Source organism: Toxorhynchites rutilus, chromosome 3, assembly GCF_029784135.1.
Source record: "Toxorhynchites rutilus septentrionalis strain SRP chromosome 3, ASM2978413v1, whole genome shotgun sequence".
Taxonomy (NCBI): domain Eukaryota; kingdom Metazoa; phylum Arthropoda; class Insecta; order Diptera; family Culicidae; genus Toxorhynchites; species Toxorhynchites rutilus.
In genome coordinates this window covers 250,563,078-250,577,424 of record NC_073746.1, presented here as the reverse complement: position 1 = coordinate 250,577,424, position 14,347 = coordinate 250,563,078, and the positions used below count along the sequence as shown (strand labels likewise).

Here is a 14,347-nt window from a genome sequence, read left to right as displayed (position 1 = left end):
GCACTAGTTTGCGCTGGCACAATTTGCAAATGGGCCCACTTTCACGCTCGGAGCATTCTGCTGCTGGATGATTGGTATGTTGGTGATGGATATCTGCGTTAGTATTCTGGTGCCGGTGCCGTCGAGATAATTTATTCAGCACAACAATTGGTATATATTCGGTGTGGCCCTTCATATTTTTTTGGCGAAAATAGCTTCGCAACCGAGAAGAAATATAAATGCATAATTATATTTTAATTTAAACAAACTGCCTACCTTCGAATTGCATCACCGCTAGACGACATCAGACTATGGATCGCCAACACGTTCAAAACTTTTTGGGCGGAAAAATGGTCCGTTGAAGCGACGCTGTTCCTCCGGAGAATCAAAGGATCCATCGCCAGATTCGAAGACGTCAAAACAATGAGAGAACAACGAATCTTATCCAGGTTAAGAACCGGCCACTGCAACATGTCACACACTTAGAGGCGAATGAACTGCAAAGTTTAAAGCCTCTTAAAAACAAAGAAAGAAAGAAAGAATGTCACACAACTTCAACAGAGGACCCTTTCATTCCCTTTGTGACTTGTGCGAGGTTCGCAATTCAGTCGAACACATCCTCTGTATTTGCCCAAAGTATGAGAACCTCCGGAACTTACACGGGATCAGCGGGAGCATTCGAGATATGCTTGGCGACGACCCTTCACAAACTGCTGCACTGCTCTGTTTTTTGAAAGATGCCGATCTGTACTTTAAAATTTGAACAAAAAACTTGTGATTAAATCGAAGATCCTTGTTCCTTCCCCTTCGCGATGAGGGGAACAAGAACAGTCGGCATCTTCGAGTGGCGCGGATTCCCCATCTGTGGCCTGGGGCCATGGCAAGCGGACATCCTCGTCAAACCAGGGGAAAAAAAGCTCAAATGCGTAGAAATTCTCGTGACGAAATCTGTTTTTGTTTTATTGTTTTATTGTTAATTGCTTGTCCGTATGTGCATGTATAATGAATAGTAAGCGCACATCGCGGCATGGTTTCGGCCGTTTTTACTGAGACGAACCAACCCAGGAGGCTGAAAATCTCAAAAATAAAGAATAAAAAAAATCGAATTGCATCGCTTCACGAGGGAAATGTTGACTGCGAGCTTTGCTCTACACAGTTGCTCAGATATAACAACACTCTAATTAACGTTATCAAGTGAAATGTACTGATCTCTCGTAAGAATGTTTATTACATCATTACGAAGTTTTTGTAAAATGTACTAATATTATGTGCATTCTACAAATATATCGACTACTTAAAATTTGGTAGCTCCAGTTACAAAAGATTTCTCGCGTAACTTTTGAAAAGGTCCAATGTAACATTTCCGTCAACTCGAGAAAAACGAAGTTGAAGACCCGAACATTAATCTGCGAATTGTATTGAAAGGGAACGATCTCTATCGCTACTTTCACCACTAGCAGTCAAGAATAACTCTGAAAAACCAATCGTAACTGTTGTTCAGTGATTTGAGCTAAAATTTGAAGCCTAGGAACGAAAAATGTTACATTGGACGTTTTGACTGCCGCGTTTGCACATTGGACATATTACGTTGCACAATGCGAATCTGAAACTAACTACTAAACAGCAATTCAAATATCAGCATTTCGTTCTAAAGGCATATTATTGTTGTTATCACTCGTTGAATTGCACTGAAATCGCTAACAACGCCTATAAGAAACAAAAACCCAAAACGACCGAAGTACGACTTTGTGTTGTTTTGACTGTTTTGTTACTTCGGACGTTCCGAGCGTCGGAGGAAAGTGGCGTCCGAAGTAACAGCCGAGTGCTTAAAATCCGAATCTGCACATTGGATATTTTTTGTATCGGCGATAAAAAGATGAAGAAGATAGATACATGAACGATTGTTTTTGTAATGCATTCAATGATTGAAAACTAAGAGCGTGCATCCATTAACTCGATTTGTTTACTTTTGTTACATAGGACCTTTTCAAAAGTTAAGCGAGATTTCTTCTAATGTATGGATTGGTAGCATTTACCAAAAATTCATTATATTCACTAATAATTTCTATCAGTGTAGTAATATCAGAACCGCCAGTCTCTTAAAATAACAAATAATTTATTTCTTTATTTATCAGGATGGCAGCACTGGTGTCATCAGGCTGACGTATGCGATGATCTCTTTTTCTACTCAACTGTCATTCTAGCTCATCGTACATAGCGAATAACACTGGTATGCTTTGAAGGTCTATACATTAGTGTTTCTGGATAAACAGAAAAAACTGTCTGAGTTAGTAATTTCTATTTTCCAGATTTAATGCCGAAAAAAATTTCTGTTCTTCCTAACAAAGTTACATATTCGATGAAAGAATGGGTCCTTAAACGAAATGCTGTGAATATGATCGTCTTATCGTCTTAATCGTCTAAATACTTGCATTTTTTAACATACGGTGTTCCGCTGTAGAGCGAGCTTACAAATAGCTTCATCAGAGCAAAAATCCCATTCGTCGTTCGGCAAAAACGCGCACTCCTCTTAGAGATGTCTAAATTTTTCGTTTATTCGTTTATCGATTAATCGTCGGATCATTTCTAAATCTAAAAAAAATCCATAGCCTAACTTGACCTAAAAATGTATTAACCTTGAAAATGGTTCCTGTTTTCATTAATCGCGATTACTGTGATAACTATTCGATGTATTCATATTTTGATTTTTCATTATTCAATACCAAATTACTCGATTATAATTGCAGATATTCGATTATTTGAATTAATCGAACGATTAACCGACGTCTCTAACTCCTCTGAATCAAAATCCGTTAATACTTTCAACTTTTAGTTCGTTTTCTAAGTGAGGTTAATTTGTTGAAAAACGTGAAAAGTTGCAAATTCAAAGAAAAAACTTTAGTTTGCTATGTTTTATCTTTGGATCAATTTTTTTAGGTACAAAAATATAGCATACCTCAGGTAAACGCAAAATTACGTTGAGCTAGGTAAATCAGAAAGAGATTTAAAGACAAAAATCTCACACACACTAGCTTACCCGATCGACCGTCGTCATTAGCAAGTGAAACTGCGAGTGGCAAAGGTATTTTCTCCTGCTCGCTACTTATTGTCGAAGATTATCATTTTTCAGTCGTTCTTAGTTTAAATCGCAAGTGCTCGCCTGGAAGGATAGAGGCGTTAAAAGTGACCAGCATCGGTATTGCACTGGGAAAACGTGTGTAAGCGAAGATTTTCTCGCGGAAGCAAAAGTAGAAATTGGCTTTTTTGAAGCGCGCCGTCAAAATTGTGAAAGAAGAAGTTCACAGCCACGCAAGAAGAAGTGAAAAAAGGGAACTCCACTGCTCAAGTGAAAACAAAAAGAGAACAAGAAGCGCACTCTCTGCCAAAACGAGATTTCAAGGGAACGTGTTTTGGTTTTTCTCGACAGATTGCATACATATTTTTTGTGTCCTACGGAGGAAAACAAATTGCGGAGTGGAGCCAGAACAACACGTTTTCAGGGTAGAAACGCGAAACTAGGCTGGATCCGATTTCGTGATCTACCTGCGAAGGAAGCAAATGTTTGCAAATGAAGTACTGATGAGAGCGAAATAGAAGGAAAACAACGTAAGGATTGTGAAGTAATACTTGGCGCGACTGCCAGCAATTTGCTATATCCACGGTGTTCATCACTGACAAGAGAAAGACACACACATACGGCGGGTTACATAAAGGCAAGCAGTCAAGCAACAGTCTGCCTCTGAGAACGTTTAACGTTTAACGTAAGAAATCAAGTCGATTAGCGGATCGAGCAAGAACCACGGAGAGGTAACAGTTTTGGGGGGTTTCTTCGCAAATTCGTGCACACCGGACAGAAGGATTTAAAAGTACCCACACATTGAGTGCGCCTCATACATCGGTGGCCAGATTGCTAGATCGTCAGCCAAAATTCCGGTCCCAACGCGAAACCATAGGGAAGGCTCCTCTTTGGGCCACTCCTCGTCTGCCGCGGAAGACAACGACATGAACAAGCGGAACAAAGCCCGCCCCGGTCCGGCCAGGTGAGTGATCGATTTACTCTAAAGTGTATGAATTTCTGCACAGTTGTTGCTAATGAAATTGGCCTAATGGTTTGCTGAATTATTACACTATATATAACGACAATGTCATTGATATAGCGGTGCTGCTATTTCGCCATGAAAGTGCTGCCGATTTATTTATTTGTGTTTTGATTAAATTTACTGGATACTCTTAGTATCGATAGAGCGATTTTGTTTCAAATGGAAGTCAGCTCGAATGCGTACCATCAGTGAGGACAATCATGAATTATTCAAGCTAGTGTTAATCTCGCACTTGGAGCACCCACACGAGTACCCAGTTACTCAGGCCACTGCTTCGGGAAGGTCTGAGGAAAAGCATGTGAAAATGCCTCAGCAAGGCACCTTCTCAACAGGAGGGTATCGTTACCAGAAAAAGTGTCCGTTGTATGGACACATTTCGCTTGTTTGGTCCTTTGAAAGTTCGTTTCAGCAAGAGAGCTCCAGCGCCATTGGACAACAAGCCTATTGAGAAAGCGAATTGCTAGCATTTTTAGTACAATCTGCGAGCTACTGTTTCGGTCGCAAGACACTAAACAGTAGAACTCAATTCAGACTAATCTAACACTAGCTTTTGATTTATGATTGTTCCTTGCAAATTTGGTCCACATACAAGAGCTCGCCATTTGGCATCACTGCTGCCAGTCTTCTCGTTCCGTTTTTATTTACATGGGACTTGAACCAGTCTGTCCGTGTGTGAGTGCGACAGAGTTCATAAGGTTTTCCTATCACTACTTCTATGATGAATTCATCGCACTCCGGTTCGTTGTTCCATCATCATAGATATGTCGGGAAGAGGGGCAAAAAGTGTAACTCCAACTCCAGCGCGACTTGCTTGTGTATGACTCCGGGGCACGTTAAAGCATCAATCACTTTCGTTACCTGGTCGTGCTCGTCGTCACACACTGTTGGGTCCACACGGCACGCCATGTTTGTTGTTCTCGTTGTGACTAATATGAGATTTGTGCGATAGGATTATGTTTATGCGCTCATGTTGCACTCTGGCGCATAGTAAATGAGCAAACAAGAGTGAGAAAGGAGCACGCAATATGAGCCATCATGAGTCGAGTCTTATGGCTTTTGTGTATTTTTGTCTGCCCCAGGAGTGTCTAGAAGATAAAGTGAGTAAATAGACGGTATGTTCTTCGAATTATGCTGCTTTTGGCTCCCGGCATAACAATGCCATTTTAAAGATAATCGATGTTCTCGATTTGGTTGTATGGTGCTGTATGGGTCATTTATGAGGTCTTGCTGCAAAAATGGGTTCATTGCTTTGATCTATTATCGATTCATTCATTTACTTGAATGATAAACATTTTGTCTTATCTAACTCTTTTTACATTGCTTCCAAATATTCTTTAGTCGTATAATATATTCTTGTATGTATTGTTCAATCCAAAACCAATAAATGGATTCTTATTTCTCTAACTCGGTGTATTGGGATTTAGGTATCCATCAGAATTTTATATTTAGGATTCCAGTGCAGATTCTTATGCTTGATTTTTATGTTAATTTCGATTAGAATTGGTCGAAGATGTTTCAATTTACCGTGCCCATTTAATTCTGTCAACATTCTCAAAAATCATGTTGTTAAAATCGTGGTACCATCAAAAACAGTCCACTTTTCTACCTTATTCCACGTCCATTCCATGGTTTCCTAAGTCAAAGTTTAAGTAACACGTTAGTAGCCCAGAGCGATTCGGTCTAGCTTCTTGTGGGGCCCAAATTTGACCTCGGTACACTAGAAGGTAATCAAAGAAACAAGCGTGGAACAACAATTTATCACTATACTTACGCGAAAATCGATCCTCCTTAACTTGATGATTCATTCCGACTTATTTTTCGCACAAGTGTAGTGAAAATTATTTGAACTGTTCTCCATAGCAGGATACACATGCTCTGCGAATGTATATTTGGATAAGATACCTAGTCGAAGACGTCCACATTTAACTTGCGGTTAAACTACACTGCGTTTCACAACTGCAGAACCACTCATTTTTTCTGAGTTTCCAGAGATATGTAAGAAGTCGGTTGAATTGAAGTATGTAGTGTAGTAAAATCATTCGAAACAAAATGAATAATAAATATAGCAACAAAATTTAATTTTTATGCTTTTGATTTTATTATTTTTCCATATATCGTATATTTATAAAGCCATTCCATGACAAACCGCTATAGTGGTTATCACATTTTCCTAAAAAGTGGTAATTCTGTTCTTTATCGCAAAACATTGGACCCGTATTTTTAATTTTTTTCATTAGGGTGACCATTTCTATTTTAGGGTGGCCCGAAAAATCTCCTTTTTCCTCTTTTTTCCAAAAATGACTTTTTTTAGAAAAATCATTTCGAATTACTACAACGATTTCGATGATCGACATATGAAATTAAAGACAATGATCTAGTCTTCTTCGCAAAAATATCACACCTGCAGAAAAATTGGATTTTGTTTTCATAATTCAGCCATTCCATGCCAAACCGATATAGTGGTTCTCAGATTTTCGTCAAAAGTGATAGTTTTGTTCTTTATCGCAAATTATGAGACCTGTATTTTTTTATTTTTTGTTAGGGTGACCATTTCCATTTTAGGGTGGTCCAAAAAACAATTTTTTCGCATTTTTGCCAAAAATGGCTTTTTTCAAAAATTCATAACTGTTGAACTACTAGACCGATTCAAATGATCGACATATCAAATATCAAGCCAATCACCTGGTTTTTTTCACTATACCTGCGGTAAATTTTAATTCTGCTCTCGTTATTATTGATTGTATTCGTTCTTTATTGTTTTCATAGTCTCGGGACCAAAGGCGCTATAGTTTTTTATATATTTTTTCTGGAAAGCTGATTTTTCACATAACATATCTGGAAACCAGGGAGGCGTTTTTTTTAGTTTTTGTGCTATGATTTTTCAAAGTTATCCGATGGTCTAAAAAATCATTTTCCCCTTTTTTCCCAAAAATGACTTTTTTCAAAAATTTATTACTTTTGAGCTACTGGACTGATTCAGATGATCGACATATCAAATTAAATAAAATGTGAAAAAAATAACACATTTGCCAATTAATTGGATTATAATCATATACATCCAGTCTTGTCGCGTAGAAATGTTGAACGAAAACTGAAAACATGTTAACTTTAAAGAATCATAACTTAAAAACGAAAAATAACACCTCTCTGGTATTCGGATATATTATGTGAAAAACCTCACCTCAGCTTTTAGGAAAAAATATTTAAAAAATATGGGGCCCTTGGTCCCGAAACGATATAAGCTATAAAAAACAAATATAATCAATAATTACGAAAACAAAATCCATTTTCATTCGGAGTGTAGTATTTTTTCAAACAAGACTAGCTCATTGGCTTTAATTTGATCTGTCGACCATCTGAATCGGTCCAGTAGATCAAAAGTTATGATTTTTTGTAGTGGAAAAAAAAGATTTTTTGGACCATCGGCTCACTTTGAAAAATCATAACTCAAAAAGTTGAGAGTTGTGTGAAAAATCCTCAGCTTTCCAGAAAAAATATAAAAAACTATAGCGCCTTTGGTCCCGAGACTATGAAATTTTTTTTTATAGTTTACATGGTTACGAGACCAAGGGTACTATATTTTCATATTTTTCTTGAAAGCTGAGGTTTTTTACATAACATATACAAAATTAGATAGGTTTTTTTTTTCGTTTTTGAGTTATGATTTTTGAAAGTTTAGATGTTTTGGTTGCAATAGCTTAATGAACATAAAATAGGAGCATGAGAAATATATTTTTTTGCTAGTGTTATATTTTTTAGAAAAACAATTGGCTTCTATTTGGTATGTCAGTCATCTGAATCGGTCTAGCAGTTCAAAAGTTATGTATTTTTGAATAAAGGCATTTTTGGAAAAGGGGGAAATTTTATTTTTTAGACCATCGGTTAACTTGGAAATATAATAACTTCAAAACTAAATAAAACATCTCTCTGATTTTTGGATATGTTATGTAAAAAATCCTCAGCTTTTAAGAAAAAATTTTAAAAATATAGAGTTCTTGGAAACTTGAAAAACAAATACAATCAATAATTATGAAAACAAAATCCAACTTTTTCGAGTTTGTATTTTTTGGAGATGGTTGGTTCATTGCCCTCAACTTGATATATCGATAATTGAATTCGGTGTAGTAGTTCAAAAGCTATGATTTTTTAAAAAAGAAAATTTTGGAAAAAAGGGGCAATAGTTGATTTCTGGACCACCCTAATATGAAAATGGTCACCCTAGTAAAAAAACAAAAAAAAATGCGGGTTTAATGTTTTGCAATAAAGAACAAAATTACAACTTTCACGAAAATCTGAGAACCACTATATCGGTTTGGCATGGAATGGTTGTATATAACGGGTATTTCAATAGGGACGCTACGAAAGTAGACCGATAGAAACAGCAAATGACGAAATATTTTATCCCGCTCTCTTGACATTTCTCTTCACTAAGATTTGCCATTTCATAATGGAAAGATATACGATCCAGCAACGAGTCCAGATTATTAAATTTTACTACTGAAATTCGGAGTCAATGACCTCAACTTTAAGAGCGCTTCGTCCAATTTATGGTCGTCATAATGGTCCTGCCAGATCAACAATTGAGCGTCTAGTGGAAAAATTTGAATCCACAGGCACAGTACAAAATGTTTCCGTGCCAGTGAGACAAAGAAGTACCCATAGTGTTCAGAATATTGCTGCCGCTAGCACGTCAATTGAGAAAGACTCAAATCAGTCTCTCACACGTCGTTCTCAAGCGCTGGGCATCTCTGTGACGTCGCTGTGGCGAATTTTGCGAAAAGATCTTAGCCTATATCCTTAAAAGATCAATTTGAGGCAGGAACTGAAGCCGCTTGACCTCCAGAGGTGTCGTATGTTCGTGAATTGGGCAGAGCAACAACCTGAAAATGATCCGGATTTTCGTCGAAAAATCATTTTCAGCGGTGAGGCTCATTTCTGCGTTATTGCGTTATTGGTCAGGCAGCAATCCACACGTACTCCATGAGTCACAATTGCATCCTGAAAAATATACGGTTTGGTGCGGTTTATGGTTCGGCTGCATCATTGGGCCGACACGTTACTGTGAATGGGAATCGCTACCGCTCAATGATAACTGAATATTTTTGGATTCGAATTGGATGATATGGACTTGGAAAATATGTGGCTTCAACAGGACGGCGCCACATGCCACAGAGCGAATTTAACAATCGATTTTTTGAAAACCAAAAATTATCTCATCTCGTATACAGTCAACTGGCCGCCTCGGTCGTGCGATTTAATGCCATTAGACTATTTCCTGTGGGGCTACGAATATCGAACGTGAAATTGCAGCATTATCGGCCGATTTATGCTTGCCCGTGGTAGCCATGCAAAAGAAATCGAGTTCCATACATAATGGCATCAAATGTACTTTCACATGAATAAAGAATTTCATTGATATCTAAAAACTGTTTGTTTTATTTACAAAAAAACTGTAAATATCGGGGTTTTCAATAAGAGCGCTAGAAACTCTAATTGAAAAACCCGATATTTACACCATCGCATTCACTAGGCTGATAGTGAAAATTGTGACTAAATGGGATGGTGACATCAGGTCCAGCGTTCAACACATATGATACAATTGGATGCAACGGTATTATTGTCGGCGGAGTTCTGGATGAATGTCAGTTGTTGAATTTCTAAAAGTAATTTTTAATTATTATTAGACATTCAATTTATACTATTAAATAATTCCATGACGGTTCAAGATAAATTCCCTGAAAAATACATTTTTTTCTGTGACCTTCATTTTGAGAATCATGCCTTTGATGTTTGAACAGAGATGTTCGGAAAGAGATGTAAAAATGGTTATTAAATGTTTAAAGGAAATACGATACTTACATAGAACAAGAAAATAAATTAGAAAAATGTCATTCGATTTTCCAAAGATCGGTTCGTTGGTACCGGTTTAATCAGTGAATCGATCCCTGCGCTATTTAAAAGTTCGAACTTTTTCTAAAAATCGCCCACTCCTACTTTAGACCTTCTTCAGGTGTCGAAAATGTTGATTTTTGCCTCTTGGGAATTCCATATCTAAGCCTCAAAACTAATAAAAAATAACTCAAAAATACAATTAACATAGTAAAGCAGAAGGAGTTATATCGAATGAATGAACAGTAATGTCGTGCCTAAATCACCAAAATATGATTATGGAGATATGATTTTTTGAAAATTTGCGAAATTTCAATACTTTGGCAAATCCTAACCATTTACAGGGTGTCGACTACCTTGAAAATTCTTGAAAAACAGGGAATATCAGGGAATTCAAACAATGTCAGGGAATATCAGGGAAGTTCGTCACCAATCTGGAAAAAATGAAATTCCGTCAATTAGAATTTTGATTATTGCAGTAATTAGAAAGTTAATGATACCAAAGAAGTTGTATTTGACTAGTTTGGCTCTCTGTAGGTTTTTCAGTTTGCTTTTGTCTGTATGTCTGTAGTCATTCCGAAGGGTGAACAGCGCGAAAGTAGACGGCTTTTACATTCGCTATGTTTTTCTGGCATTTTTGGCATCAGTATCTGCCGTTCAGCTTCAACCAATTCCCTTCCTTTTCTTCTTCGAAAACTATCGATAAATTAATGCTTGAAAATCATACTACGAAAGCTGAGCTTTTGTGGTGCCTGGAAACAGTTATGTAGCACAAATCACTCCACACTGCTGAAAAATACATGGTTGTATTGAGAAGAATGTTTCATGACAACCAGGAAGCTGAGAAGGTCTAACTAGGGCGTGTTAAAATGAGCATTATGATGATTTTTGGTTCGATGAAACTTTGTAAGCTTGTCGTTGGTTTCGGCGAGTCTTTGAACAAGACTACAAAGAGGCTACAAATCGGTCTGAGTGTCAGATTTTGGGATGAAGAAGAGGTTGGCGATTCACCAACGTTACATGACGTCAATGTTCTTGGGACATTCTCTAGTATCAGGAATGAACTTGCAGCTTTTGAAGAAGGCATGGAAATTATATATTTGAACAAACTTCTTTTTGTGTCGATGGACGGTATAAATGCGAATTGGTCATATTACGAGAGCTGCAACTGATTTTTCAAAATGAAGAAAAAAAGCTCTTCAATTTGGGCAGCTTCGGATTGCATATGTTACTCGGTTCATCAAAGGATTAAAAAAAACTCGCCAAAATTTTACGACTGACAAATCTTGAAATTTCGTCTGAGATGCGAAGCACTGCGTTGGTGTATCCTTGACCTTTCCATCATTGATTCCGATAAAAATGGAGGGAAAACGATTCGAGAAGCTTTTGACTATTGGCTTTTTTGATATTTGACGGATCTTGGTCGATGGTTACGGAAGTTTTTATCCTAAATGGTCTTCTGTCTCTTGTTAGAAACCTCAACGTTGAGAGGGCTTTTCCATTAACGAATGTTTTTATGAAAATATGTGGGAAAAAACGGTTGTGCTATGTGACAAGTTTATGATGCTATACTTCATCTTGGAAGGATAGCATCAATAAAGATGTTGAGCTCTTTCATCGTCATATGAATCAAAGTTAATAAAACGGCTACGGGAAACAGAAGTGGAATCTCTGGAGGTAAAACGGAGAAAATTTTTCAAAACGTACAGAAGGGGACCGAAAGATTGCGAGATAAAGCATTTCGTTAAAATCGTAACAGTTTAATGAAATTGATCCGAATCAAAATGAGAATGTCTCATTCTGTACTAGTATTTGAGATTCCTTCAAAATAACTTTGAACTGTATTAGTATATCCATTTCAAAAAGCTTCGACGACACTTATCAGTCGTCGTTAAACTCAATTAAAAATCACAAACAATTCATTTATTGGAAAATATCGACAGACGTTCTTAAATTTAAAAAATTAAATATTTTAGGAGCTACAGCTAAAATACATTTAGAGAAATTAATTACTAGTCTACACCTGGAATTTTTCTGAAAAATTACTGGAAAATCAGGGAAGATCAGGGAATTTATTTTCGGATTTTGAGTCGACACCCTGATTTAAGAAAAGTAATATAAAAAAAGAAATCTTGCGTAACTTTTGAAAAGGTGCAATGTAACATTTTCGTCAACTCGAGAAAAACGAAGTTGGAGACCCGAACATTATTCCGCGAATTGTCTTGAAAGGTATCGATCTTTATCACTACTTTCACCACTAGCAGTCAAGAATAACTCTGAAAAACCAATCGCAACTGTTGTTCCGTGATTTGAGCTTAATTTTCAAGCCTCGGAACGAAAAATGTTACATTGGACGTTTTGCCTGCCACGTTTGCACATTGGACATATTACGTCGCACGATGAGAATTTGAAACTAACTACTAAACAACATTCCAAATATCAGCATTTGGTTTTAAAGACAGTTTATTATTGTTATCACCCGTTGAATTGCACTGAAATTGCGTCGGGGGAAAGTGGCGTTCGAAGTAACAGCCGAGTGCTTAAAATCCGAATCTGTACATTGGATATTTTTTGTATCGGCGATAAAAAGATGAAGAAGATAGGTACGTGAACGATTGTTTTTGTAATGCATTCAATGATTGAAAACTAATAGCGTGCATCCATTAAGTCGATATGTTTGTTACATTTGTTACATAGAACCTTCTCAAAAGTTACGCGAGAAATCTACATGCGATTCAACATGAAGAACTTCATATAACATTTAATCCTAGGACTAACCGTTCTCGAGATATAAAACTTTTTTTTTATAGTGGAAATAATGTTACTGAAATTTCTATACGATGTCGGAATCTTAGTCTTAATGTCTAGAATCTTAGTTGTACAAATAATTTCGACCAGTGTTTTGAGATATAAAAGTTTGTAATATCAACATATTAGGGACCGCATGTTTTGGAGCGAACTTGAACGCTTCATTTGTTCGGATTCCACAAATGAGATCGTTTCCTTCGATGTGGATGAGACGAAGGCGAGCCATCCGTAGACCTTGTTAGATTCTTGGCAAACCAAGGATTTAACCTTCAAGTGTAGAAAAAACGGGTTATTTCGTGATTCATCCGTAACGAACCGAACGCGAAACACGAGAAAACTCGTGAGCGGTATGCAGTATGTTAAGTTGAATATTTGAGTAATTTTAATCAGACATCTGCATTTTAGTTATGATTTTCTGTGAGGAAATTCAATGATGTTGAATACGTCCTTTTTAAAAATCAGTCGTAACTAAAATTGGTCATATAATAATGAAAATTGTGATTTTGGATAGCATTAATCGTGTGTACCATGATCAATAAAATCGAAGAGGATTGCGTCAAAATTTCGGCTGATTAGGTGTATAATTGCTCTACAGGTCGGACTCGATTATATATAGTCGACCATTTTTTTCAACAATCATTTTCAAATCCTAGGTATAGGAATCTCAAAAAAAGAATTTGCTATGAATGTATGAATGTCAAACATAATAGAAAAATAGCTTTTAGCATTAGCTTTCCTGAAACAAAAACAATATTGAAAAAACCTTATTACTAAAAACTTTTATATCTCAAAACAACTCTAACATCTTTGTCGAACTCTGTGTTTTGACCAGACAGCTGTATTTTGAATAACGATTTTTTGAAAATGTTCAATGATTGTGGATACGACCTTATGAAAAAATAGTCGCAATTAAAATTTGTCATATCATAACAAAAGTTTTAATTTCGGGCAGCTGACCTACGTACAAGGTATGGAAATTTGGAGAGGGTCGACTCGAAATCGAAAGATCAAACTTTTCATTAAGACACTTGAGTGTGGATTATAAAGCTATCTGATACGAATTTTTGGAAATCTGCCAGTCATGAAGCCTAAGAAAATTTGTTTGTAATGTCTGAAATCAGCGATATAAATAATAACAATAATATTAATAATTACAATAACCACCCGTTTCCATGTGCAATGTCTGGCCGGTATTCGTCGCCTCGTTGCAATGACAGCTGTCAGCCGAGGACTCGTGCCAGACGGATCTCGTGTAATATAAAATGCGTTTGAGAGAGAAGATATTCTCTCCCTAAACCGCTCTCATACACATGCAAACCGAAAACCCGCTGCAGGAAGTGCAGGAAAATTATCGCTCTCATCACCAGCGGATACATGCTTCATGCTGAATGCTGCCGTGTCGTGTACCAAATGGGAACCTCTGTCTATGCTCGGGGAAACGCCGTGTTGTTGCAAGAACGACGACTCCCCAATGATATCGATCTGTTTTTCGTCGTGCGCTCCGAGTAGAATTTTCCTCTCCCATGTTCCACTTTTGAGTCCCGCCGCCAACGGTGTGCCCACCACACGTT

At 37.1% G+C, this 14,347-nt stretch overlaps 1 protein-coding gene across 2 annotated transcripts in view; it reads left to right on the top strand.

Moving 5' to 3' along the window:
- The first annotated feature begins 3,030 nt into the window (after nucleotides 1–3,030).
- The window catches only part of LOC129775725 (ataxin-2 homolog), a 45,765-nt gene continuing 34,448 nt past the window's right edge, over nucleotides 3,031–14,347 (top strand). For both annotated transcript variants that reach the window (XM_055780774.1, XM_055780773.1), the window contains exon 1: nucleotides 3,031–4,019. In XM_055780774.1, coding sequence (XP_055636749.1) covers nucleotides 3,982–4,019 — 38 coding nt within the window. In that variant the 5' untranslated portion in view covers nucleotides 3,031–3,981. The remainder of the gene's footprint in view (nucleotides 4,020–14,347) is intronic.